This window comes from Neopelma chrysocephalum, unplaced genomic scaffold (genome assembly GCF_003984885.1).
Source record: "Neopelma chrysocephalum unplaced genomic scaffold, ASM398488v2 Primary Assembly neopelma1_91, whole genome shotgun sequence".
Lineage (NCBI taxonomy): Eukaryota > Metazoa > Chordata > Aves > Passeriformes > Pipridae > Neopelma > Neopelma chrysocephalum.
In genome coordinates this window covers 4,475,184-4,502,809 of record NW_020897753.1, presented here as the reverse complement: position 1 = coordinate 4,502,809, position 27,626 = coordinate 4,475,184, and the positions used below count along the sequence as shown (strand labels likewise).

The window sequence follows — 27,626 nt, the reverse complement described above, 5'->3', positions numbered from 1 at the left end:
ATCTGGGGTCCACCCTGGAGAGCAGTTAAGCAAGTGTGAAAGTGGAAATGCACATGGAGTCTTACAGAGTGTTTCCTTGCAGTGTGCTTTCTTTGCTTATTACCATTTGTAATTTTAAAAAAAACCCTAAAACCTGGCGTTCTCTCCATTAGAACCAAACCTGTTTTCATCCTCGCTGATGACGCCCGGGTTGGGATCCCTGGGCAGCACTGGTCAGATGTACCCTGGCTGCAGCCAGCTGGCCCCGGTGGGCCCAGGGAAGCAGGACGGGCTGTCCTCGTGCTGGCTGTACAGCCCCTCGCCCAGCGGCCTGGTGGGCACACACCCACCCAACAGCTTCTCCGCGGACGCGCCTCAGCCGGCTCACGGCAGCGGCTCCCTCCCGACCTTCCACGACCCCGTGAACTGGCCCGACGAGAAGGATTCGGGCTTCTACCGGAATTACAGCGGCACCAACGGGCTGGGAGTTGCCGCGGCGTCGAACGTCGACCTGCCGAGCGTTCCCGGCGGCAGCGCCGTGCACGCGGCTCATCCCGGCGGCGCCGCCGCCTCCGGCATCGTCAGCATGGACACCGACGACATGAACTGCACCAGCATCAACTTCGACAAGTTCAGCGTGGTGCTGAACTCGGGCGCTCCCAGGCAGCAGCTGCAGCTGGGCCCGCCCGGGGCGGCCCCGGGAAGCGGCGCCGCGGGATTCGCTTCCCAGCCCGGCTTGGCCGACCCCGTTTACGGCTTCATAGACCAGGAGGTTCTGGGCGAGCCGAGACTCTCCACCGCCCACCAGGGCGGCCTGGCGGACGCCCAGTTCTACGACGGCGACGGCGTCCACGGCGACGAGCTCTACCAGTCCTTCTCCTTCGATAACATCCTACAAAGCTACAACCCCTGAGGGGTGGAGCTTCCCAGGGCCGCTTCCCAAAGGTGCCGCCGCGTGGAAGAGGAGTCGTTCACCCTTCTGGAGTCCCCGCTTTCTCCCTCAGAATGTCGCTGTGCAAGTTTGACAATGGAACTTAAGGTTATTTAAGTTACCATAAGAGTTAAGTTATTTAAGCCCATAGTGGTGCCCGTCAAGAAAGGGGGAGGTGGGGGGTAGGGTTTGGGGTTCTGTACCTTTTAAAAGTACCTTGTAGGTGTATTTTGGCGCTGTTGGTAAAGGGAAATGGTAACACTTAAAGCTTCCTTGCCTTTGGGGACTGTAAAAGCTGGTGTCTTCAGAAGGGTTAAAATTTCAAATACTTCACAGGGTTAAAGTTCTTTCAAAGCAGCCATTTTTGCTATAGAAATTCAATTTTTGATAGGACAGAAATTAGGAAAACAAACCTGCACATGAGCACTCTAGTTCAGTCTCATCTACAGATATTAAAGTTCAACTCAGCCTACTTGAAAGGTTTAGGTTTCACACCCCCTTTCTATAAATACTGTTCTTCTAAAATGAGTACATGTATTGATTTTCCACACTCTGTTTGCTTTGAAGGCAAATTTACTGGTGAAATTTTTTTTTTTAATGACTATGTCATTGTTAGATGTATTTAAAAAGACCGGAAGGTTTGAATTTTTAAATAGTCCAGCTCTGTTGTAAAGGAAATCACTGCACAGGAGAAGGAACAGAAAGTCTGCACTTCATCCAGAGTGCAATTGTTTTTACAAGCCAAGCCCTGCTGCTTTAGGGACGAAGCTGTCATTGCTCTGCAGTTGTTGTGTGTGTGTGTAGCTGTGATTGTGTGTGTGGCGTTTTGCACGGCGGGAATCTCTTGAGCCGAAGTATCTACTTGCTTTTTTTTCCTCAGGTATCCCAGCAGTTTCCTGCTATGCAAGTGACTGCTCAAAGGAAGGCTCAGATCCTGCCCCCCCTTCCCCCAGCACCACCCCCCTCCCAGGAGGGCAAAGCCAGGGGCGGCCCTTGGGCAGCCTCGTCTCTTATTAACGACCTTTAAAGCCATTTCAGTCAGTACCAATTAAAAACACTCCTCTCTCCTCTGGATCAGGAACCAGAACTTCCTCCCTCCCACTTGATTCCCAGTCTCCCCTCTTAGCCTGAGCCAGGAGCTGTTCCATGACACCAGCTGGGGGTGACTGGCTGGGTAAGACACTCTGGGCCTTGGCTACTTTATTATACTGTTATTTTTTACAGAAGCAACACGGCAAGAAATGTCTGAGTATTTCTTAGGTGATACATCTGTTCTGTAGGGCAGATAAGGCTTGAGGGTCTGAATTGTTACCGCTTGGTGACATAAAACCAGACCATGAAAGCAGCAATAAAAAAAAGCACACTTGGATATAAAAAAAACCCAAAACAAAACAAAACAAAAAAAAAAATCAAAAAAACACCCCCAAATCTAAAAAGCCACTTGAGACACAGAGTTGGACACAAGGAAGGAGCTCCAGAACCCCTCTGTGGTTTATGGGATTCCCTCCCTGCATTCCCTTGTGTTGGGAGCACTCTGGTGCTGCTGCTGGAATCCATCCCCACCATTGCACAGGTGACAAGTCACACTGTGGGATGTGTGAGGTTTGGGAAACTGCTTCCCCAAACTCCAGGTGCACAAAGCCATGAATTGACTCTCCCTGTTTTAAAGCAGTTTTTCCTCACAGCTCCTCTGCAGTCTTGAGCAATAGAAAGACCAAAGAAATACACAGAAAGTTTGAAATGTGTTGTTTATTCAGTTCTTTTTTTTTTTTTTTGAAGTTCTCAGTTTTAAGTATATTAAATGTAAACATTTTACTCACTTCATAGAAAGCTCTTTATAGTACAATTTGTTTTTACTGTATAATTAAATATTTTCAAAGTTCTGTTTTCCTTTGTAAACGAGTTGGTTTGGTAATTAAAAAAACTGGTTATACCAAGTGCTCAGCTTCTGCAACCTCCTCAGCTTTGTGACATCCCTCACCACGGGAAAGGCAGGGAAAAGGGAACAAGGTAGGTTATCACTTGCTTGTCCTGGGGCTTTTTTTGGGTATTTTCTGCTCCCAGTTACTGGTGGCCAGTACAAAACCTCAAGCAATGGAAGGTTTTGTGGCAGAGCCATTGAGTTTTTAGGCAGAGGGGAGGAGGGGACAGATGCTTTGGGCACATTTGTGCTGCTGGTACAGCTTTCTCTGGGCAAAACCCAAATGGAAGGGGGATTAGAGGTGGCCAGTTGGAGAAACACATGATTAAATCTTGCTCCCAAAGCATCAGTTTGAGTGCTCACGAGGTGGTGTTTTACTGGGAAAAATAAGGTGAGGGCCAAAGTCCACCATGAATATTATTATTGCTGCAATATTCCTCACATGGCAGTTCTAAGGGTTGTCACCTGCTGTTGGAAACTGGCCTTGGAGCAAAGTCCAAACCCCCAGGTCGCATCCCGGGGTTTCATATCTGCACGTGATCCCTGCCCAGGAACTGCCCCAAGAGCTGCAGGGATTTGCATCATCATTTGGAGGCTTCACGTTTATCACAATTGGGAATTTTTGGAGGACCTCTCTGTGTCCTCAGCACACTGAGGGTAGTGTTTATAGCCTGGTTTATCTGCACTGGGATTCGGGACGTGACCCCCAAGTGCAGCAGGAGCTGCAGAGGGAAGTGCCTTGTGTGTCCTTGACCTACAGCAGGAGCAGCCTTTTCTCCTTCCCCCTTTGGCTCCATTCCCCCTTGGAACAGCTCTTCTCATGCCTGTTGTGCCAAAATGCACGGCCTTGTTTACATTTTTTGTTCCCTGTAGTTTATGGAATTTATAAATCACATTTCAGCTCACTCTGACTTTCAAGAAATCACAGTTGTGAGACTGAAATTCTCTTTTTGTTTGTTTTCTGAATTCAGTTTCTTTAGTTTTCCATCATTCATGACACTTTCTGTCTGGCTACAGATTATTATCTGAGAACTACTCCTGGAATCTGTTGCTCATATTGGCTATAAGATTAAAACCAAAAATAATATTGCTGTCTGAATCATGCTCCTATTATTTTTTGTGTTAGAAAAACAGGAGCTTCTGAATTACTTGTGTTGCAGAGGGCTAGGAAAGCACAGCACAGGCAGTGCAGAATTTTTCAAGGTGATTTTTTTAGGAGCTCCTTAAAAATGTATTTATGAATAGTTTTAGAGCCTCCAGCTCAAGTTCTCATGCAGCTGTTCTGGTCTGAGGTCCTGGCACCACTGAATTAAAGGGAAGACATCCCAGTCATCCTCCCTGTCCCCAAACAGTGGTTGGTCTTGGCAAATATTATGCTCTTTATTTCCAAAATGTTAATTAATGAAGAGCCCTTAAATTCCAAACCTTAATTTCTTGCTGATAGTTGAACTCTCTTCTGTACTTCAGGGAAGCATCTTCCCTAATGGATTAACATGATGCAGATATAAAAGTGACTCTTCCTAAAGATGTAGGTGGTGCTTAGTAGGAAACATTTAAAATAAGCAAATTAAAAACCTCAGATCTTCCTGTCCCAGGCAAGTTTAAGTCTTCCAGGCATCCATCCAAGGTGAGGTGTTAGAAAAATTGTGTTATGCTGCTAAACCAAAGCTTTTTATCCCTGTCTCTGGATTCCAACATCCTCAGGTAGGTTTTGTGTCTGCCTGCACTTTGAGATTCTTTGGTATTCCTGTTTTTTTTCAGATCCCCATCATGCACCATTGCCAGGAGTTCCCAATCTTTTTATATATGGTGACTCACTGGGGAATTCCTGCTCCTGGAGAGGACTGTGGCCAGGCTGGAGAGCTCATGAGGCCCCAGCTGTTGTTTCTAGGAAGTGTCGCCCATGTTTTTAAATGAGAAAAACTTGGTTTCAAGTGCAAAGGTTTCCTCTGAAAAATGTTTTTGCCCTTTGTGAGATAAATTTGCCCACCTATAAAGCTAACCCTGACCAAAAAGCAGCCAGCAGGGAGACTTGCTCCAGCACTGTCCTGCTGGCTTCAGTCTCCCTGGCTTTTGGGATTTCCTGCAGGAACAGTGCTCAGAAAGAGCTGGGATTTCGGGTAACTCAGTGCTACCTGCATCCAGACAAGGAAAGCTGTAGCATCCAATATAAAAAGAGTTTCAAAAGAAATCTGGCTTAAGGGAGGGTTACCTTTAACTATAATTTATCAGGAATGCACTGGCTTCCCAAAATCTTTTTATGCACGGAAGAAATTAAAGTAAGGCCAGAGACTGAACCAACACTACCTGGTCCAGAGTGTTCAAAGTAGATTCAAAGTCAGGGTATCCTCTGGCAGATCAACATGATCCAAGTGTTCCATGGAAACCCTTTGCACCCAGGCTGTAACACTGCACAGTGTTTGGTCATGAGCTGCTGCTTCCTCATCCCTTGGGAAGTCAGTTATCCAGGGTCGGAGGCCAGTCGACGTCAACAGACTGGGAAAGGGGAGGAAAAAATCACCAGAGTTGATATTTTACACATATCAAAAGAGTCACAACTCCTTCTGCAGCATCCCTGGATGTTGGGCTGCGTTTCCCAAGTGCCCAGAACCGTTTGTTAGGAATGTGAACTGTCTCCAGCTTCTCCCCATCCTGCAGCTGGGCAGTCATGGCGTGAAAACAAACCACGTGTGGATGGATGGCACAGAAAGATTCAGGTATTGGGTGGTGCAGGCAAGGCTTGAGTAGAAAACCATCACCTGTCCCCAAATCTAAGCAAGGATAAGCTGATAACCAGTGTTATAAATTCATGATGTGTCCTCCCACCCCTCCCTGACACAAATTTGGAAGAGGAAGCCTGGCACGTGTGGCAGTGTGGGACAAACCACTATTCTTGCATTAATATTAATTTTTCTATTAACTCTGCTAAGGAATGTTGATCCGCTTGGAGCAATTCCGTGGAAAGCATCTCAAAAATTCAACCACCTTAGCAATTTCCAGGAAGGATAAATAGCAAACAACTTACTTCCACATCCAGCTCCAGAATGTCAGCAGTTCTGTTCAGGAGGGACCCAATATTGGGCTTTGTCCTTCCGAAGTCTCCATGCACAAATTCTTTAATGTAGCTGGAAACACTGGCTAAGGAGAGGTGGATTTTACAGCAAAGAAAGCAAAAGGGGGAATAAAAAAGGCGGTTTTTTACTCTTAAGTCAATTTTTAGTTAACATCCTGTTAAGCCCATACTAATCTTTAAAAGAGCTCCTAATTCCTGGCTTCTGACTCTAGTGCCACAAACTGCACCACTGACCTTGATCTTCTGATTTATTCCAAAGTGAGGGGTGACTTTATGACAAAACTCTTAACTTGTAAGTAGCAGCAACCCACGGTCTGCATTGAAGTGCATTAAATATTGCAGAAAAGCTGATTTTCTAAGGTGAGAAGTTATCAGTTAAATTAAGAAAGTGTATTTTTAACCAGGACATTTTTATGGCCGTCACGTGCATTTAAACTATCAGGGTATTGGACTCGCTGGTCCTTGTGGGTCCCTTCCAACTCAGAACACTCTGTGATTCTGTGAGTGGTCAACACAGAACTCCACACACACACACACACACACGTGGCACTTTGGAATGAAAACCTCGGTGTGGAATTGTGCCATATAAAAGCAAAGATCCTGCAGCAACACACGACTGCTGGAGAGCAGGGATTCTAAAACACTGCAGGGATCCGAGCAGGAAACTTCCCGTGATCCCAGTGACTCTGATGAGGAGCTGTTTGGTGCCAGGGCAGCCAAGTGACTCCAATCAGGAGCTGTTTGGTGCCGGGGCAGCCAAGGATACGTCCCTGCCTGGGTCTTGAGGTGCAGGCGGAAATGGTGCTCGTCGATGTACTCGGAGCTCATGGTGTGGATGATCCGGCAGCGCACGGCCAGAGGCCGCCGGTGCAGAACACGGAGAGGGGTCTTCTGGTCCAGTTTTAATTCCTGTCACAAGAGAGAGTGGAATGTAACACACTGAACAGACTGTAGGAGTCACATGTGTTGTGAACCAACCCCATCTTTTTGAGTAATCTTGAGACAGGACTCATTTTTTCCAAGTTTATCAAAGGAGAAAGGACAGCCACCTCCGAGGCCTCGCGCGAACACAAACTAATGGAATCACAAATACGGAGGAATAACCTTGAAATCTCCATAGCCCTTTGCTGGAATGACTCCAGGATTTAGCAGCTCGCCGAGAGCCTCAGGGCAAATCAGGGAAAAAAAAAAAATCCCACCCACAAAATGCTTTGTCTAAACTACAGCCAACCCCCTAGAAATAAAAGTGAGGGGAAAAAACCCCCTGAAATGAGATTAGATCTCAGAACAGTCTTTTCAGAAGTTCATTCCCCACTCCCTTCCCAAAGGAGATGCAGCAGTTTGAAAGGCAACTTTTCAGGATTGAGGGAAGCTCCAGGAAAAGCCAACAGTTGTCTCCCTGAGCTGTGAGCACTTGCTTGGAGTTCATGGGGAAGAGCTGTGGGAAATGGTGCAAGCACAACAAAAACTGAACCCACTTCTCCATCAGCCCAACATCTGGAGAAAGTTCTCATTGCACAGTGTGCTGAGCCTTCCTAAGGCCTCTTACCACTCTGTCACAGGCACTTCCAACTTGGAATTGCTGTGGCTGCGGGAGAGTGGCTGTAGAGCAGAACAAAAGCTCTGCCACTTCTGCTTACACAAAACACTGTGTAAGGTAAAGGAAGGGGTACAGGTGCCAGGTTTCCTCCTCTCCCATCTGCTAATTTTGATTATTTGGTGTCCTGGAAGGTGAACATTACACAAGGATTTGTTGGCCTGGCCAACAGTCGGGCAGCTGTCCTGCTTGGATGACTGTGGTGAAGGAAAAAAAAAGTGGTATGGAAGTCCCTACAACAAGAGAAACCCTGATAAAAAAAAACCCCAAACACAGAGGAAGAGATATTATAGTATTTAAGAGTATTTAACGCTTCCCCAGGGCACCAGGACAGGTACTAGTTAAATCAGCAACAAGAGCTCCTGATACCTTGATATCATCCAGGAGCGCGATGTCTTCCCTCTGGATTGCTTTGTCCGTCCATATTAAGGCACTGTAGGTCTTTGTCTTCTCCTCCTCACCTTCCTTCATACGACCAATTGCCTCTCTAAACAAGAGAAACTAATTACCCACTTAACACAAGCATAATTATCCCAGGCTGTGAGCGAGACCACTTGCCCAAGTCCCAAAGTGTCGCTCCGAAATCCCTCGGCAGCGCCGGGAAACACTGACCTGGTGACGAGCTGCAGGTCTCGAACCCGGATTTTGTCTGAAGAGTTATTAATTGCCTGTGATATTTTCAAAGGAACCAGTTAGAGCTGCTGGGTTGGAGAAGGCAGCACGTGCTCCACGAGCTCTGTGAGGTGCAAATGATTTACCTGCTGCAGCCTCTTCATTTCCTCGGCGGTGAAGTGGATCCTGCGAGGATTCACCAGCTCGATTGCAAAGGGCCTTCCTGGCATCGGGCACAGCCATAAAACACAAAAACATGGAATGTTCTAAGTGAACACGGGAATTTACACAGGAAGGCTGGGAGGTGTGAAGCCTGGCTGCTGTGAGACAAACAGGGACAGGACTTGTGGGTTTAGGGATGTGGCATCAGACGGAAGGAGAAGAAACGAGGGACTTTTTTTTTGGCTACTAAAGCCCAGTTTCGGCAGCGAGTGCAAATTATGACTTCCCAGAAGACTTCTTGTACAAGTCTGTGCTAATTAAAAAATAAAATAAGAAAAAAGTTAATTAGCTTATTTTCTGTCACCTACAGCAATGCCCAGGTGCAAGAGGATGTTAAATCCCTGCTCCCTCAGCTCAACATCTGTTGCCAGAGTTGTTCTCTCTGCGCTCGGGGCCAGGGACAATCCCCAGCACAAGCAATGCCAGGAGCCACAGCAATCAGACAGCAACTGAAACATGGAATTGCTCATTTTTACTTTTTCTTGCCCTCCTCCTTTGGCTGCAGCAGCTCCAGCATACTGGAAAGCAGCTGACCTTTCCAAAGGACCCAAGTTGAAAAAGAAAATAAGGCTCCCCCTACTCCACAGGGACAGCGAGGGAATTAGAAGAATCCAACAGCAAACAAGACAGGAATGAGTCTGACAGAAATGGCTTCAAAGTAGGGAGTGAATAAAATCAAATACTCCCAACCAGCTCTGCCTTTCCACGCAGCCAAGGCCACTGAGATGGCGTTTGGTCTTTGGGAATAAATATACAAATATCACTAAAACGTTTCTGAGATAAAATTTCAAAGCCTGCCTTAGCATTCAGCAAGATCCATTAAAACAGCTCACACAACCACTTAGTTTCTGTGTTTCACAAGGGATTTTCCAAGCCTTACCATTTCCTAGTGTCCTCACATCCACATCTTCTCTTCCAGAGGAAGAAAAATTAAAGCCTGTAACAGATTTAAACAAGGCAGGCGAGATTTTTATTTTACATTTTTCATACCCTCTACAGCTTTAAAAGGTGAAATAATATCTTTCTAAACTTGTTTGCAAAATCTGCTTCCAAGAGTTGCCTTTACAGGGACAAATCTGGGATATTACTGTTTATTCACAAGTTTTTTGATGAGCACTCCCAGTTCCTTGGCCTGAATGAGATACTCCAACCAGAGTAACACATCCACTGGGAGGAGAGGAGAGGAGAGGGAAGCAGCAGGGTGTTCTCCAAACTGATATTTAATGCAATTTTTCCTTGGGCTTTCTGTGTTTTTAATTCCACAAGCAACGGGCAGTGATTATTTCATCTGGATAATCCCTGGATAAGCATTAAGTGCACCAAAGAAAAGAAATGAATCGAGGTAAGAGACACGAAGGGCTTGAAAGCCAGGCAAATGTTACAAAATGCTGGTGGCAAAAAACCTCCTTGATACAAGACATTTTATGAATCACCAACCCATCAGAAGGTTGGTGGGGCAAAAACCCTGCTGTACATGAAACCAACATATTTGCATCATCAGATGAACTGAGGAGCTACTTTGGCAGGATAAAAGGATCTAATTACTCACAGATCACAGCTAAAAAAAAAGTTTACAAGCTTTGACTTGGAAGGATAAGAGAGGGATAAAGAAATAATAGCTTTTTTCCCCTCACACTCTTGGATTAAGTGGGTGGGTACTAAGAAAAATCTCCTAAAAAATCTTCTAGCAGTAACGAAAAATATGTCTGGTAAGAGATCTCCTAAATACTTACTGTCTGCTTTGAATTCAGCCATGAGATGCTCTGAAATTAGTTCTTCCACTGAAGATTCCAGCTTCCTCTCCCCATCAATAATCCAGGGGGTCTGAGGTAAATTCCTGGAATATTTGTTGTACCTTCCTGTAAAAAAAAAGAGCTGAGTTAGCTGTAACCCCTCTAAACCAAGGGACAAAAGCTTTTAACCCATTTAACCTTCATTGGAGCTTTGTGGAAATGACTTTACAGGCTCAAACTTGTTTTGTGGAAGAGCATTCCAGCAGCACTATGGAGAATTCCAGTACCCAAGATGGCCACTTAAAGGTGGGCTTGGAGAGCCTGTTGCTGCAGTCCCACCTTCAGGGATAACCCTCCTGTACGGAGTAGTTCAGGTTCCAAGCCAAGTCCTGCCACTTTCTGAAGGCTTAAGGAGAGAAATCCAAACTAAAATGCTTTGACTTCCAAGGAAAACCGTGTGAGGAGCAGAAAATCTCCACGATAAACGAGGAGGAACGTCAGGAAGGTAAAGAGATTGGCATCCTTGGACTGATCTCATGGCACCTCCGTGGCACAAGGGCTGCTACAACCAAAGAACGAGCCTTGGATGGCCAACAGGAGCCTTTTTTAGGGACAGGTTTGGTAAGAAGTGAAAAATATTCCCAAAAGCCAGGGCCTCGTTCACGTAAAAACCTTGCAAAGGAGCTCAGAGCAGCTCTGTGCTTTGCACTGTGCCTCTGACACCTCGAGTTTTTTGGGGGGGTTGTATCATATTTTCCTATCTTGAACAGTGTTTCCTTCTCGCAGAAAAAGCCACGCAAACAAATGGGGAAACTGAGTAACGGTTTCACTGGGGCAAGGAAAGGAGGTGACTCACCGCTCACAGGCAGCTTCTCACTGCTAAATTCTCCTTCCATAAAATGGAAAAAGGAGAACAAGATAAGAATTTTTAACTCTTGATCTGAACAAGAGGAGGTTTAAAAAAAAAAAACAAAAGAGGTTTTTCCCGGTTTGACCACCCCCAAACCCTTAAAAAAAAAAACCCAAGTTGAGGTGGGAAGTGATCACTGAACACCAAAGGGAAGGTCAAGAGGGCAACGCTAACTCTGAAACTGGGCTTGCTAATTAAGATCCTGTCTCATTTAATAATAACAAAATAACTGCTCTGTGCTCAATAAATCCCATTTTGGATTTATTTCTTTGAAAATTAAAAAAAATCCTGCCTGGATTTTGTAGTTGTCGTTGTTGTTGTTGAAGCAAGATATAAACTGTAAATCACAAAGCCAATATTAAATGACATGCAGAAAGCAAACCCTCTTGCTCTTCATACAGATGGATTCTGATAAAACCATCCTGCAAAGCAACCTAAAATAAAACAGCGTGTCTGGAAAAGGCTAAAAGGAACTGGGTATCTTGAATTCCCAAAATCTGTCTAATCAGTAATTAAAAAAAGAAAAAAAAAGGGGGTATGTGTAGAACATCAACCACCCTGCCACTCACTTGTGCATTTTTTCATTTTCCATTTTCCCGTAGCCAGGATTTTTATCATCCTTTTAAACACAGTGTGTTGGATTTAAATTACAGGTTGGGGTTTTTTTAATCTGCTTGCATGTGTTTAAATAAGTTGTTTATACACAGGGCTGGGAGAAGGGCAGATGCTCCTGCAGGCAGGTGATAAAGAGGGGATCTGTCATTTCCTTCCCTTTTCAAACCCACCCACTCTTGGATAGAGCTGGATTTGTTTCTTTGCCTCTTAACACTTAATTACAGGAATTAACAAACAGAAGAATCTCTGGCTCTCCTGGCAGTGTTAGAAAGTTCTGTTCAAGATGACACAGCAGCAAATAAATTAATCACCTTACCAGCCACAAAAACTGCACCATTATTGCACTGAATTTCCAGAGCATCACACGGGTTCTTTGGTGAACTTGGGGGACATGGAAAATGCCTGTATTAAAAAAAAAAAAAAAAAAGGAGTAAAAAAAATTACTAGTAATACCAAAACATGATGGCTTCTCACTGTGTGTGATTTTTACCATATTACAGCTCTTGGTGTTTAATTAAAACTCAACTCCTGACATTTTGGAAATATGGGCAGAGGTCTTGCTTATCTTACAAACTCTAAGGTTCAAAATAATCCTTAATTAAAAGAAGAACAGAAAACACATTTTAACCAGTAAACCATCAGAATTTAAACAACCAAAAGTTCTTTTATAGACACCCTACCACTACTTACCCACAGAATATTTTCCTCCCCATCCTAATTCTATACAGAAGCACAATACTAAGAACTAGTTTCAGTATAGACTTACTTGAGAAAATCCTCTTCTTTTATCTTCTCTAGGGCTTTTATAACTGCCATTCTGGTGAAAACAGACTGCACAGTGAAATGAAAAAATGAGTCAAGAACTAAGAAAAACAGAGAAAGGATATGCCTAAGGGAGAAAAAAAGCACTAAAATATACACAGTGTTGAGCTTTTTCACTTGGGAGCCCAGATCCAAATTTGCAAACTGGTTTAAAAACAGAATCCTAAATCCATGACCAGAAACCTAAATCACCTTCTTTTTCAAGAGTTAAGCCCCAGCTTTTATCTCAGTGACAGCAGGCAGCTAGTTCTGGAAATAAGCCTGTTGAGGAGGCATCTGGTTCTGAAGTTCAAAAGTTGATTTGGGTCCTCCCAAAAGCTTTCTCCTCACCAAGAGAAGAAACTTCCACATGAAGAAGCCCAGGTTCCTGAGCCTCTCCTCCCAGTCCCCTGCCTGCTGGATTTCCAATTTAATGGTGCCTTTTCTGCAAACTGGACTGAGGATTTGGGGAAAGAAATCGAAAATACCGGGGCATTGTTTGGGACAATTCAAGTCTCTGCTCTAACACAGAGTTTCTGGGTGCCTTCAGGAAAGCTGCTCTTCGTCCTTCTAAGCATAAATTAGAGATAATACCATTTCTCTTCCTCATAGAAAAGGTGAACTGGAAAACCCTTAAAGTAGCAGCAGGTTTAAATAACTATCTAGAGCAGATGGCACAGAAATTTTCCCTCAGAACCCAGTTCTTACTCCACATCTCTGACTAACACAGCCCTTGAAGCTTCAAGCCCAGCTTCTTTGTGAGGACAAACCTCTGATGGCTCTTCATTTTTGCTTTAGATTCCCCTACATTTTGTTGCCTGTGTGGTTTTAACAGCCAGGCCCTGCTGGTTTGGCTCCTGGTGTGGGATTTCCCCCTTTTTCAAGGGAAGCAATGCAGCAAGCGGTGAGTTATAACAAAACAACCCTTCTAAAAAAAAAAAGACTTGCATTTATTGCTCAGGTGGAGTAGAGCCAGCAGAATTCCTGGCTCAGTTCCTGCCTCTGCCAAACGTTGGTAGACTCTTCTCCAGGAAGAATAAAAGGCCTTGCAATGGCTTCTGATGGAAGTCACTTGTTCTCCCTCTGATCACATCAACTGTCCTACTTACATCGGTTTCTCTCCAACCGGTTTTTTATCCCTCATGTCCTCTTTTCCATCAATGATTGTGTGTGTGCTCAGGGCCTGTAACAAGTGGCAAAGTCCCTTTTCTTCCCTCCCCTCCTCTAGAGGCAGAAGGATAAAACCATCCTGCCCATTTCATGGCTTTCAGTCACATCAGAGGACACGGGAACTGCAGTGTGATCACGTATTCCCCTTCTGGCTGCAGAGTCTCATCTTCACAATGTGCCTCATCTGAACTGTTTCGCCCACAGAGAGCTGGAGGATCATCTTTTATGCTACTTTTAATACATGACAATCAAATTCCTAGATCTTAAGGGAGGTATCTACAGAGACCATTCCTAAAATTATGGCCTGGGAGATGCACGACCTGAAGAAAAGCACCAAGATCTCAGTTTTCTTAAAGTGAGAAATGTGAAATGAATAAAGGAGCCAACTTCATTTTTCAGACAGCTGAAAACTAGAGAGATTTCTGATGAAGGGAAACCAGACATTAAACACTGACTGAATACCCAGGTAAAGTTCTTTGTTGTAGCCACTGCTGTGAAATTCTGGATGTCAGAAAAGAAATACAGAAAAGGTGAGATCTTACCTGTTTGTTCTTTGCTGGTTTGAAACAGTCTGGACAGGCTGTGGCTCTAAATGCAGAAATGAAAATTAGCTGCTAATTTCTTCTTAAGAAAAAGAAATAAACAGACAGACTCACAAACACAGCATGGAAATAGGTTTTGTACCAATATCCAAGGTCTCGCTTCCAAGAGTTTAAAATTCACTTAATCCTAAACCACAAACAGTGCAAGATGTGCATTGCTTGACCAAGAGAGAACTCCTGGACAAAAGGGTGCAAGTCTCTTCTGCTCTGACCAACACAAACACGTGGAAAAGCACACAACAAGTTTAGCTTTCAGTCCTTTCCAACCTTTCTCGATGAAGGCCACGATTAATATTTTCGTTCTGTGCAAGATTTGCTGCGATCTTGAAATCTGTGCTTGCTGCTCTTCCACAATGCCCACTACAAACTCCACACTCAAACCACCCCTTCTGGATGGGAAAATTCAATGTACCACCAAAAAAGTAACCCCAGGTGTTCAACACCATTGGTGTTTTGCCTCTTCAAAAGGAAACTCTCGGTTGTTTCACGAAAGTGAAAGCCAGGTCAGGGAAACACTTTTCTTGGTACTGCAGAGGAAGTTGCTGTTCCTATTAATGGATTTCTATGTATGCAGGCAGGAGGATTTCTGGATTTCTATGTATGCAGCCAGAGATGTTTTCTAACCTACAACCCAATTTATCATTTCTTGCTGGTGCTTCTCAACACCTCTGTAACTGTTTTGGACTCTGAGGAAGCAGCTCTTGCTTCCCAGGCCAGTGTGCAACACGAATGCCCTCTTCCAAAATTTCAGGATGGCCTTACCCTTAAACATAAATCATAGTTCACATAAATGTGAACTAACAAGAGCCAGTTCAATGTTCCATGAGCAACCAAGGGTCATTTCAGCCCATCTACTCTTCACACAGCTGTGTAGGAACAGCTTGAGACATGAGGAACTGCAGGCGCCATACCTGGAAATCCCATCCAAAAGCGTTCTCCAGGTTCAGACAAAGTCCTGCTTTGCTTCCATAAAACCTAAGAGTGTCACTACTACTGTGACAATTGCCAAATTTCCCATATTTACATCAAAACCAAAGCACTGCCTCAGAACATGCCCAGAGCCAGGCCTCTCACATTTGCGGGATGCCTTGACACCTCGGAAATGACTCTGTAATTAAATTAATGTGCTGTTACTTCAGGAAAGTGTCTCAAACCTTAATTGCTGTTTAAGTATCCTAAAAAGAGAAGGCAAATGAAGGGATATTGTCAGGTCACAGGGAAGAAACCTGAGTAATTGGAATGTGGAATGGAGCTTCCTTACAACTCTCACCTCTACAACTGTCCTGCTCGGAGCACTAACACCCTAAAGTGCTCCACATCCATCCTTCTGAAATTCCACAGAAAGGATGGAAGGATGAGCTGGAAATAGGAGTGGAGAGGTTTCAGAGGAAGGAAGAGCACTACAGAAAACAAGAACTGATGGAGTAAAACTAAATAAATAAGAACAAAATGGTGCAGGATCCAGAAACACTTCAGTTTTTACAAGATTGCAGGTACCATTGTTTAGAACTGTGGTTTGGGGCTACAATTTTCTCCCTCTTTTGCCCAGTGTTGAAGAAGCTGGAAAGCAGAGATGTTCAGCAAACACTGGTAATCGTTTTTCCTAATGCCTGGTCCATCTCCAAGCAAGCATTCCCTCACCCCCTCCACAAAATCAGGGAAATATATAAAGGCTGCAAAAGGAATCTCGGGTCTCGAGAAATTAATTCGCTGTTCAACGGAGACATCTCTGCCAAACCTCTTTCTGTGCTCAGATTTTAACTGCAGCAGGTGCAAGTTAACTGAGTGAAACTGAGGTTTTCCAGGAAGCATCAGCAAACAGGAAGAGTGAACCTAATTATCCACAATATACCGCAGATTTTGAGAAATCAGATGAAATGGCAGCTAAATTCACAGAAATATTTTGCTTCTTTGTGTACAGCAGACGCCCCACAGGCCCAGGCCAAAACTTCTGTTTGTTTTAATCAACCAGCTAAATTGGATTAACACATTCCCAAGCCTTCCCTCACATCTGTGTCTCCTACAAGAGCAGGAAAACCTAAGCATGACCTCGAAAAGATTTCCTCATGTGGTTTGAATTTATTTTTTTTTAAATGACCCAGGGAATGACTTTGAAAAGGGCTGAAACTGGACAACTTATCCCAACGTTCTCCTTCCAGTTCCAATCAAAATTCTGCATGACTTTGTTTATTGGCATTAGAACACTGAATTAACCAGGGATGATGTAACTTCAAGCTCTGCAACTTTCTGTGGGCACGAGGAAGTTTAGATGCAGGCCCCGTCCTAGTTTATAAACACCTGCATCTGCAACAAATCCAAACCAACAACGTTGCACAATATTTAGATAAAGATCTTTTGTTATTTATATCGAACTTACAGGAAACGGCACTCCTCGTCTGTCTCTGGGTGAGCAAAGACCACGCTGACTTCAAACAAACTCTAAATTAAAAAAAAAAAAAGAAAATAAAGAACGAGAAGGCGGTAATAAGTGTTTTTTTAAACAAACAGGGAATATATTCTCAAGCAAAAAGAAAGCAAAAAGAAAACAAAAAGGAAAACAGTAGAGAGAGACAAAAGAGATAATGACCCATTTATTCTCCATCTAAAGACTTTCAAACGTTTGCCATAGCAGCAGCATTTGCATTTCTGAAGTCACCAAAGATTGTCTGAGAGCACTTCAGAGCCAGGAGTGACCCGCACACCCTCACACCGGGAGGGGGCTGAGTCAGGGACAGCCTGTGCTCCAAGCCTATTACGGTCACTAAACTCCACCAACCTTCTGGGAGAGCGTGGATCAAAGATAAAAACCCTGAGGTCACCACCGTAAAATTTTGTCAGGGGCTTCCTTTGCAATGACTGGATGGCCCTGGGGCAAGGAAAGGCAGCTGTGTCCTCATGGATTGACAGCTAGCCCAGGAACTCCAGTGTAATCTCAATTCTGCCCCCAATTCCCTCCTTGGCCTTGGGCAAACAACACTCATTACTTTCTGTTATTCAGACACCAGAACACCTCAAGAGGGCTATCGAAAAGATTGGCTAATATTCAAGTGCCTTGTAGATAAAGAGCACTGGAAAAGCAACTTTTATGGCACGGGGATGTCTGCAGTGGCTCAGGGCTCAAGCGTTGGAGAGCTTTTGCCAACTTGGTAGGTGAGAAGTTTATTTTTTCTCGGATCATCTTCAGAGGAATCTTTCTGATTCACTAAGACAAAAGGGATGCTTTCAATTAGCACTCCTGGGAAATGATAATCTGTAATTATTATGCAAGCAGACAAATCAACATAAAGACTAAGAATACTGAGAGTCCAGTCCTGGGGTCAGTCCTTTGGTCAGTGACAAGTAAAACCTGCAGACTGCCTTGTCCCCAGCAGGAATTTTAGCCATGTTTGCAGAAATTTTAACATTCAGGATGATGGTGCTTCTGAATTTGTCTGGCAGACCTCAGTGTCATGCTCAGTCAATGCATTTCAGAAATATTTTAAGAATATAAGTCAGAATCTGCAAGTTGAAAACAGTTTGAAAAAATATTTCTACTGCCTGCTTAGGGGTATTGCAGGTATTCCCTCAGGATTGACTTGGAGATCTCTGGTTAAAAGAATTTCCCCCTTCTTCTCCCTACAGTGATTATAAGAGCAATGCAACTTTATTTTCTGTTAATAAGGAAAAAGGATATATTTTTATTTTCCCCATATGTGTAAGTGTACAAATATATATATATATACACACATATACATGAAAAAAACCCCACCAAACAGAGAAAAAAGTGTTTTCTTATTTATACAAAACCTTTCCATCAGCAGGAACTCCCAACTCTTCTGCCAGCTGGGGGTGGATAATCCACTTATAAGCTTCCTTCAGCTGAACAATGTCATCCTTTTCCAAGGAAAGGCCCAGATTCCTGAATCACAAAGAAATAATAACTTGCACAGGGATCTGTCAAAGGCAGATACATGACATAGAACATTTGAAGAGGAACTTAAGTAACTAGTGCCAAGGAAAACATTCATTTTTTTTCCTGTGGAAAAGGAGGAAACTGATGCCAAAGCTTCCTGGTAGTTGCAAAAGTCTTTCTCATCCAAAGATGAAAAAGAGAGATGTATTTCAAACCACTTGTTTGGGAACTTACAGAGCAAAAGAGATCAGAAACACCAATTAAGGTCAAACCACACAAAAATATAAAGCCCACATTAAAAACAGCTGCCATCTTATTCTTTGTAAGCACCAGGTAAATTGGGACTATAAAATTGACTTCAGGACTATAAAATCAACTTCTTGCCTGCTCATTATTTACACAGAGAAATGGTGTCTACAGAAAGAGTTCTTGTCAGACAGCAAAAGGAAGGACGATGAAAAATGAATTAATAATTTTAAAAAATGAATAAAATGACAGCACCTCCCAACTCTGAATTTCCTTATGATTAATTTTGAAGGTACAAAGTAAATTAAAATCTTGGCCAACATTCTACAAGTGTGAGCAGAAGCACCTTGATGTGAAAGCAACTGTCCTGACCTCGAAAATACAACATTAATTTCTTAGTTAGCATTTTCTGCACTAAGGAGTTTTTAAGTTCTACTGCACTGGAAAACAGCAGGAGTAGCTCTCCTTTCCCTAGATCTGGTAGAAGTGGGATGGGAGCTCCAAAAGCCATCACTCACCTCATCTCCTGCTTCACCCCCAGCCAAGCAGCTCTCTGGAGTCACAGCCATGCCCAGGGAGAAGAGAGAAAAGAAATAAAAGCAAGTGAAATTAAGGCTCAAAACTCCCAACAACTTGAGGAGGAAAACTGTTTTAAAAACTCAGGACAAAAGGGAAGTATTGAGATTTTAATGTAGCTTTTGCTTCAGAAGTGGAAAGATGGAACTGGTATTTGTTTTAGTTGTAAGACATCACTTTGCTCTTCACCTCAAATCCTACCTGGCTTTAAAAAACCCAAAGATCAGGCTTCATTAAACACTTTGGAACTTGCCTTATATCTAGAAAAACATTATATCTAGAAAACATTTATATCTATTTCTATCTATATTAATATACAGATATAATTTTACATCTATATAATTAATAAATCATACATTAAGATACATAGTAATATATAATAAAATATAATAATAGATAATTAAATATTTATATATAGATATATAGATCAAAATCTAAATGTATTTATATCTAGATATGAATATAAAAATTCATATCTAGAAAAAGACTTAAGTAATTAGTTATTTACCATAATTAGCTTAAGTAATTAGTTATTTACCACACAGAGAAAATGCAAAAGCAATTGTCTAAATGAATTGTGTATGAAAACTGATTGACAGAGGAATTAATAAACCCCCAAATTCAGTCATCATCCATTATAAAAAACACAAAATAAAAGACATAATTGGTCTTACAGTAATCACAAAGTCTGAGAGTTGCCTCCTTATTTAAAGCACACTACTTAGTTTAGGAGACAGGCTGAATATGGGACTGAAGGAATAATTCCAGAAATCAGAGGGAGCTTTTAGTACAAACACTCGAGTTCACTAATAATGAATAAGAAGCAATTAATAAAAAGAGAAAAAATCCCCTCAAAACTTCCTACGATGAAGCAACAACAACAGAAGGAACCACACCATAGATCTCTTTTACATGCTGGTAGAGGAACTCAATCTAAAAAAAACCCCCAAAAGTCTCTTATCCTTCCTTTGGTACATCTAAAAGGGTAAAGGGACCCTAAAAAAAAAGGGCTGGCAGAGAGAGGACATGAACTCTGTTAGATCCACGACACACAAACCCACAAATGCAGTTGTATTGATGGAATTGTGTGTGCTCAGATCCAGTGATTCATTATCCCACAGCTGCAGACAGTGTGAGTAAGGCTGATTCACTCTGAGCATATTGTCATCTTGTTTGCATAATAACCCAGATAAAACCATAAATAAAAATAGCTTCCACTTGAAATTCCTTGAACGTAACTCTGAACCAGAGAATTTGACAATAGCAGAGCAGGGCCTAGAAATGGGCAGTTTAGAAAGCTCGGCCACACCTTGATTTAGAGCAGGTTTGGTGCTCAGCAGGGGGGCTCATCTCGCTCCTTTTCCTTGATTTCCAGGGGTACAACTATAACAGAGACAAAACTTCTGCCTGAGAGCAGCTCTGCTAAAAGGAGACCACGGGTCAAATTTCACCTCCTCTCTCTTGACTTCCGAGTTGAAAGAGAATTAAAGAAATTAGTTTTTCCCCTTCAATTAAGAGGACACAACAGATGAGGGTACTGAGAGCACAGGGGCCGAAAGATCCCAAATTCCAAAACCCCTCTACTTTGTGCCAGCTGCACGTGAAGCAGGGGATCAGATCCCTCTACTCCCTAATTACTTCATGTTTGTGGAGTGGTTTGAAAATGCCAAATGCTCATTACAGAGCTCGAGCCTGCAGGGCAATGCGGAGCAGCAAATGCATCCCTGAAATCCAGGGGCTCGGGCACTGTATTGATTCCAAGCTGCAGGATATTATTGTGCTGCTGGCTGAGGGATCACGGTGGCAACAGTTGCAATCCCAGCCCCAGCATTGTTCCACTCGATTAGAAAAGAGCTTGGAGATGGGGAATTCCGGGATGAGGTACAGCCAATCCTACAGGGAGCGATGGCTGCAGATGTTATTTGCATCCGTGTCCTTGGAGCAAGTACCGGGATGATGGATCAGGACTGAGGCAACACACAGAGCTCAGTCACCCTTCTGAAGGGCACCACTCACTTCATATTCTAATAGAGCTGTCCGACATAAACTTGGGACTCCTGTATTTATGATTTATTCCAAGCAAATATCCTGCTTGTGGAAAGAGGCTTCTGTGCATCCCAGACACAAAAACTGTGCAAATGGAAATTTTATGTCCCGCTCTTCTTCAGCTCCTCCAGTACCTTTTGGCAGGATGACAACTCTCATCATTAAATGAGTTGGAGGTAACATTAAAAGGCAGCTTCTGATTTTTTTGGTTAAAAATATGTTGGAGAAAATCTCTGTGTCACAAAGGGCAGTGGGAGGGAGGTTGTCTTTGGGTGTCCTTTTAGGATAAGATTCCACACGTTCCTGTGCAGAGCAGTTCCAAGAATTAAAAGCAGGATTTAACATATGACCTCTTTTCAACACAGAGCATTTAGAGATATTTTGATATTTGATTTTGATATTTTCAGACACTTGGACATATAATATTGTTGCTTTTCTCTAACTGTAGAACAGGGACTGTTTTTACCAATTATTTTTTTTACCAATTTTTTTTTTAAGTGATAAACAGTTGGTAAATAAACCCCGATGATTTTTAAAGTTCTTCCTCCACCATCACCCACTCCCACCCCTGCAGCTGGAGCACACAAAAAGCTGGTTTAGCACTTGGCAAGACCGAAGGGATGGAATGGAAGGGACAGCAGGAACTTCCTAATGCAAACCTTCTCCCAGTCGAACCCAAACCGCTTCCAAAGAGAACAGATGTGGTTTGGGAGCTTCCTACTCACTCATTTCACTCCATCTCTTCATTTCTGGCCCCACAGCACAACTTTTATTCCCTTGGCTGTCCCAGGCACTGTAGGACTGTTGGTTTGCTCGAGCTCAAGGACAGTGTGAGAACATCCCTCACCTGAACTGCAGTGCAACACCACCCTCTACCGAGGCTCCCTGGCAAACACCAGGTGCCTTTCGAACATCTCAGCTTCCACCAGGCACAAAGCTGGAGTAAGTCAGAGCACCCGAGGCACACATACGTGCATACACACACTCACCTTGCCTGAAAGTGCTTTTTTGGACATACTGGATGACCACAATTCCAATGGCAATAAGGGCAGTTCATCCAGCCAGAAAGCACAAAGCGATTTGCTCTGGTCTTATTTTTACCAGAGGCGGTACCAGATGAAGCAAACGCACCAATTATGCTCAATTTAAGATGAGAAGTAGAGAATCTTATGTTCAAGAAGACTTAGGAGCAGATTATATGATTGCTATCACACTGGCATTTGCCCAAAATGCCAGAACTCATAGCACAAATCACCACTAAAAGTGTAGTAGATTATTTAACAATCAAACTGTGTGGGATCAGAAGAGACCTCACCACAAGTTTATATATAAATCCAAGACAATCTACATTTCTTTCTGACATGTCCACTGAAGCTTCTATCACGTCTTGCCACAGCATCTATCATAAAAATTCACATGTTGCCTTTTAGAACATTATTTTTGCATCACTTCCTATCAGAAAGCACAGGAATGTTGTAAAGCATCTGACAACTAAGCAAAAATTGGGGCTTTATTGATCAAGTTATATTATGCTTAATATTATCCCTCAATTTAAAAAAATTACCAGGGTATACACTCTTTCATATTATTACTATCCACTGTAATTAAATGAATGAAATGTAAGCAATTTGAGTTTGATTAAAATTGCCATAAAAATCAGTAGTTTCACAGCTTTAGATTTACAAATCTAGACTTCCAACAATGCCCCAGCCGGGTGATTATTAAAATGTTTATTTTCCCATCATTTAAAATGCTGAACACTTAAAAGTTCATCCTGAAATTCCTCCGGTTGTATTCTGCACTACCAATTACCATTTATTTCTGGAAAGGCACCAGCTGTGCAGTTCCACCTCTAGAAGATCCACAGGGCTGGCATCCAAAGGGAACAATACACTGAGGGTTTAAACAAACTCCTTTTAGGATTTCAGCTGCAAAATAACTCCTGGGCTAACTGGAAACCAGAGTGACTCAGACCCTTTGTTAATTAAAATAATACTCACCCACAAGGAAGGGGAGAGCAGATTTCACTTCCAGCATGTGGTTTTGGGTTTTTTTTTAAACAGTAACAATTAAAAATCAAACCACCTCCAGCTTGTAGGTTCCACAGTTACTTTGTTTAATACGTGTTGAAGTTATTTAAGTTACTTACCTCCCTGACAGAGAGCTGGGGGGGGAGTGACACAGAAAATACAAAACTAGTGAACTGGTAGTCAGCAGAATTAACTTTTTGGCACACCTGGAAGAGAAGGAGTTTAATATTAACCACAGCAATGGCACTTTATTCAATCACTGTTAATTCATGTTAACACACATTCAGAGAGATGCTGAACATCCAAACCAGACTAATCACTAATCACTCAGTGAAATATAAGCTATTTTGTTCTGTTAAGAAAAAAGTTACTAATAAACTGCACCCTTATGGCTGTGAAATAACCAAATTCACTATTTTAAAGCCAAGACCAACTGTATATTGAAATATTTGTCCAAGAGTCTACACCATGGTGACCAAAGACAAGAAGAGCTGACTCTGAGCATCTTCCTTCATGGCAGTGATAAATTAATTCTAGGACAATAAAAATGTCTAAGATCCTGGGATAAGACAGGAACAAACAGGTATCCACAGCATTAATTCCTTGTGAAAAATCCTGTTTGTCCCTGGAAATAAAGTAGGATTCCAAACACACATCTAACATCTTAAAGTGGGCCAGTGAGAGCTGATGGCAAGATGCCAACACACATGGAGAAGTCATCCGAAATGTCAGTGATTCTGGGGAATGTTAGAGAGGAATTCTGAGCTTTCAAGGTGAAATCAGCATCTTGACATATAAAATAATCAGGTTTTGCAGTGCCCTAACAAGTGCTGCCAGATCTTCCCTTGCTACTGAAGAGAGTAACTCAGACACAAGTGTTTCTGTACAAAGATACATGTTCTGCCCATGGCAACAAAAAAGAAACATAATGCACTGCAACAACAGAAACCATATACTCTGCTTTGTGTTTAGTCCCATTTTTAGATACATTCATGCTATTAAACCAAATTCTTTCCTATTAAAACCCTGTTTTAACATCTCAAAGGCAGGTGGGAGTTTTCTAGCTGATATTTCAGTTTGTCACACGAGCAGTCTGAGTGCTCAGAGGTGATGTTTCTCCTAACTCTCATTTCCTCTATTAAACCCACAATCTGTTGTATCACCAAAACATCTTCTTCCTCTGTGGCTCTCTAACTATTATTCCTTCATAAAGACAGGTTTATGTTGTATTAAAAACATGGACTTAGGAGAATAGCAGCTGATGACTCCTCGTTTTCCTGTCACATAAAAAAAGTGAAGAGAGGTCACTATTCACACTGAGGTTTTCCTTGGGACCTCAGGTTATCTCCTAAATTCATGTAACCATGAATGAGTTAATCCTTTTCTTAGGGAAGTGTGCTCCCTGCAGTCATTCCATTGCACCTGCACTGCTGTTTTTTTAAAGAAGTGACACTATGACAAAGCCTGGGCAAAATCTGGTGCCAACACAGACGTTACAGGTGTGCAAACACTGCCCAGGAGCAGGATGGAGTGGGATGGTGCCACCTACACTTCAAATACTCAAAACAGGTCAATGTTTTGGTTTTGTTCAAAAGAAAGAGAAAATATACCTTTCAAAAAAAAAAACCACCCCAAAATTGCATGGGGTTTTAATCATCAGCTCTACACTGTGGGCCCCAACATACACAAGCTCCAGAAAAAGGACCCCAGAAGACTAAGAACAGGGATTTACCCTTTTAACAAAGTCAGCCTCGCAGAAGTCCTGAAGAATTCCCAAACACACGTTGCAAACCTTCCCAGCAGAGCTCTCCGTTGCAGCATTCCCGTCACTCTCCGAAGGAATCTGCGGGAGGGCTCCGTTGTGGTTCAGATCCTCGGGATCTTCTTCGGTGTGTTCGAGTCTGATCCTCTTACAAGGGGGGTCAACCACCTCCAAACAAACTGTGCCTTCTTTTTCTTGATTCTTTTGCAGGAAGTCTTGTAAATCCTTCATCAAATCCTAACACAAACACGGGAATCATTCTCTTCTTTTTATCTCTTTAACAAACACAATTCCATGAAGCAGTACTAAGCATTCCAGTTGAGCCTTAGTTTATGTAATTAACAACTTGGAATTTATTCCCAAAGACATCTTGAAGGCACAATTAAACAGCTCCAAGTTGCATTTTTCTAAAAACAGAAATTTCCAGAGAAACTGTTGCTTTAACAGACTCATTTACCATCCAAGAAGGAAAACATTTTTCAGACCTGACTTGCAGAAACACATTTATTTTTGCCTCATTGCTATTCCACGAAAATAGACATTTAGTGCCTTCTTGTCACTTAGATTAGATTAGAATTTAATTTCTCTAACTCCATTAGCCCAGGAAGAGAGCTGGTTAGTATGGTATAAAAAGAAAATAAGAGCAGATACAGGTTGGGGGTGAAATTAAATACACAGAGTAAGAACCTAAGAACTCAAAACTTAAGAGGATGTGCTGGTGAGGAGGGAGAAGAACCTGCTTGCCTCTGAATTTCTGGAAGGATAAGAGATAAAGACACAGTTCAGAAAGAAAGATTTATTAAAAGGTCTTCAGTAAGAAAGTCAGTAGTTACTGTGTTGTTGCAACTCACAGGAAAATCAGGTAGAGATGCAAAAGAATTAAAAAATGGCACGCAGAATGAACACTCCTCAAATAACTGATAGAAAATGGACAAGGAGAGGGAAGAAAAATGTTAGAAATGAAAATACAAAGGCCAAACCTTGTCTGGATGTCTGTAAAGGGTCTGTGATCCCACACAGCAGAACCTCAAAATACATCGTGGGCAAGTGCCAGCATTGAGCAAGAGCTGAACAATTGGTCTGTCCTTCTCTGTTAGTGAAGACATGCTGGGGAATCCTAAAATTCCAAAAAGAAAAGGAAAAAATAAAGCTTAGAATAAACACAATTCAGCAATTTAACTGGATTTAAAATAACTGGAATTTTTTTGGTCCTCTAAAGAAAGTTTAGATGTGTTTGTTTTAAATCACAGGCACAAGAGAAGTGGAAGACCAACCCCAAACCACCACTGACCGGGGGAAAAGCTTCTGTACTTCCAAGGTTTTTCCTAGAAAAACCTGAATTCAAGAGTTCTGAAAAGGGAATGCTGAGCTTTTGCCCAGTTTTATGTTGGATAAAGTGCATTACGTGACATGTTAATCTTTACTGAATGAAGGAGGGTGGATCTAAGACATCTTAAGCCCAACTTAAAATGGAAATTCCTCCCAAAAATTGCAGAGCCTAAAGAATCAGTGTGCTAAAATCACAGGGGGGAAAAAAAAGCCTCAAACAACATATGCCAGCCCCTTTTGCCACAAAAGCCCTAAAGGCAAAGGAAGCCTTTTCTATCCATTAACCCCTGCAATTTTTTAAGATTTTCTTATTTCCCATCCCAGCCCAGGACTCAGAATGCTTTTTTTTCCCCCTAAAATATTATGGCTAATTTGGTTTGCTGTCATTTTTTCCGCCCTTTAGAACAGACTGATTTCTTTGGCCAAATTTAATAATGGGATAGAACTCTCAGCATTTTTTGAAAAATATGGAAGACGAGAGATTCCCAGAGAAGTGCTCACCAGGGAACTTAAGGAGCACATAGGAATAACCACAGGTTCAATTAGTCCATTGTCACCCAAAGCAGGAATAAACAGGTGCCACAGGAAAATCTGTGTGTGCAGGGCACATTCCTCTGCCAAGTGCTCCTGCCTCCAATTATTTCTGGGTTTGGGGGATCTCCGACCTGGTGTGGTTTGGCTCTTGGGAAACCTTAACAGATCCTTCCTCCAGTGTCTCTTTGAAATTTAATATCCAATCCTGCTCAGAAGTACCTTGCACAGAAATACTGGAGTCGTGGAAAAATCTCTATGGCATGGGAAGAGTTATTAATTCGATGATTTTTTTTTGTCCTGGATTTGGATTCTTTATGGGAAGCTGTAAAAATCCAAGGGCTATCTGGAAAACTTCAAATCCCCTTTCGGCAAGAAACGGCAAACACGAACAAACAGGCTTTTAGGTAACACTGCCAGTTCACCTTTATGAGAGTTAAATATTGGTATTGTTTGACGCATTAGGACAAATGTGATGATACTGGGGGTGTTTTAGGGCAAGGAGGAGAGGGAAGGAGGTGGAATCTGAGGAGAGGTTCAGGATCCCCAGCCTGGCCCAACATCTCAAGGCTGGGAGAGGGAGCTCAGCCCCTTCAGAGCATATCTGAGGGAGGGCAGCTCAGTACCCCTATTCTAGCCCGAAACCTCAGGATTTGGGGGAGCTTGGGACCCCCGACCCTTCAGGGCTGAGGGGACCCCATTACCCCCCACGCTGAGGCGCCGCGCACGGGCTGAGACGGAGGGATGAGGACAAACGGGGCCCGCTTAGCACACAGCCGACCCCCTGGTAGGCCGGAGGCGCCGTTCCCGCTCCCGTTTCCATTCCCGTTCCCGTTCCCATCCCCATTCCCATCCCCATTTCCATCCCATTCCCGGTCCCGCTCCCCTCGCTCACCACTCGCTCCGCGGCCCGGCACAGGCTCGCTCAGCTGCTCTGCAGAGCGCATCGCTCGGCCGGCGCGGCGGGGCGTCGCGCCCGCAGGGCGGCTGGGCGAACAGCTCGGCGCTCCCACCTGACGCCTGGCGGCGGGCGTGCCCTACCGATAGG

General features: G+C 43.1%; 2 protein-coding genes across 5 annotated transcripts in view; one reads left to right on the top strand and one right to left on the bottom strand.

Annotated features, from left to right (window-relative positions):
- The window catches only part of REL (REL proto-oncogene, NF-kB subunit), a 40,374-nt gene extending 37,565 nt beyond the window's left edge, over positions 1–2,809 (top strand). For both annotated transcript variants that reach the window (XM_027693341.1, XM_027693343.1), the window contains one exon: positions 153–2,809. In XM_027693341.1, coding sequence (XP_027549142.1) covers positions 153–892 — 740 coding nt within the window. In that variant the 3' untranslated portion in view covers positions 893–2,809. The remainder of the gene's footprint in view (positions 1–152) is intronic.
- Positions 2,684–27,545, bottom strand: PUS10 (pseudouridine synthase 10). 3 transcript variants are annotated; one of them, XM_027693344.1, is made up of 18 exons: positions 27,474–27,545; positions 25,699–25,835; positions 24,689–24,955; positions 23,076–23,162; positions 18,823–18,857; positions 17,953–18,064; positions 16,544–16,605; positions 14,107–14,152; positions 12,360–12,424; positions 11,910–11,995; positions 10,069–10,194; positions 9,216–9,272; positions 8,260–8,336; positions 8,114–8,169; positions 7,871–7,988; positions 6,671–6,813; positions 5,857–5,956; positions 2,684–5,327 (listed from the first exon to the last, which is right to left on the bottom strand). In XM_027693344.1, the coding sequence occupies exons 1-18, from the start codon at positions 27,523–27,525 to the stop codon at positions 5,289–5,291; spliced, it is 1,665 nt and encodes a 554-aa protein (XP_027549145.1). In that variant the 5' UTR covers positions 27,526–27,545; the 3' UTR covers positions 2,684–5,288. The 3 variants fall into 3 exon arrangements, with proteins under 3 accessions (XP_027549145.1, XP_027549146.1, XP_027549147.1); XM_027693345.1 differs by lacking the exon at positions 27,474–27,545 and adding an exon at positions 26,801–27,186; XM_027693346.1 differs by lacking the exons at positions 25,699–25,835; positions 27,474–27,545 and adding an exon at positions 24,105–24,233 and having other exon boundaries at positions 2,686–5,327; positions 24,689–24,784.
- Between the last annotated feature and the right edge of the window lie 81 nt (positions 27,546–27,626).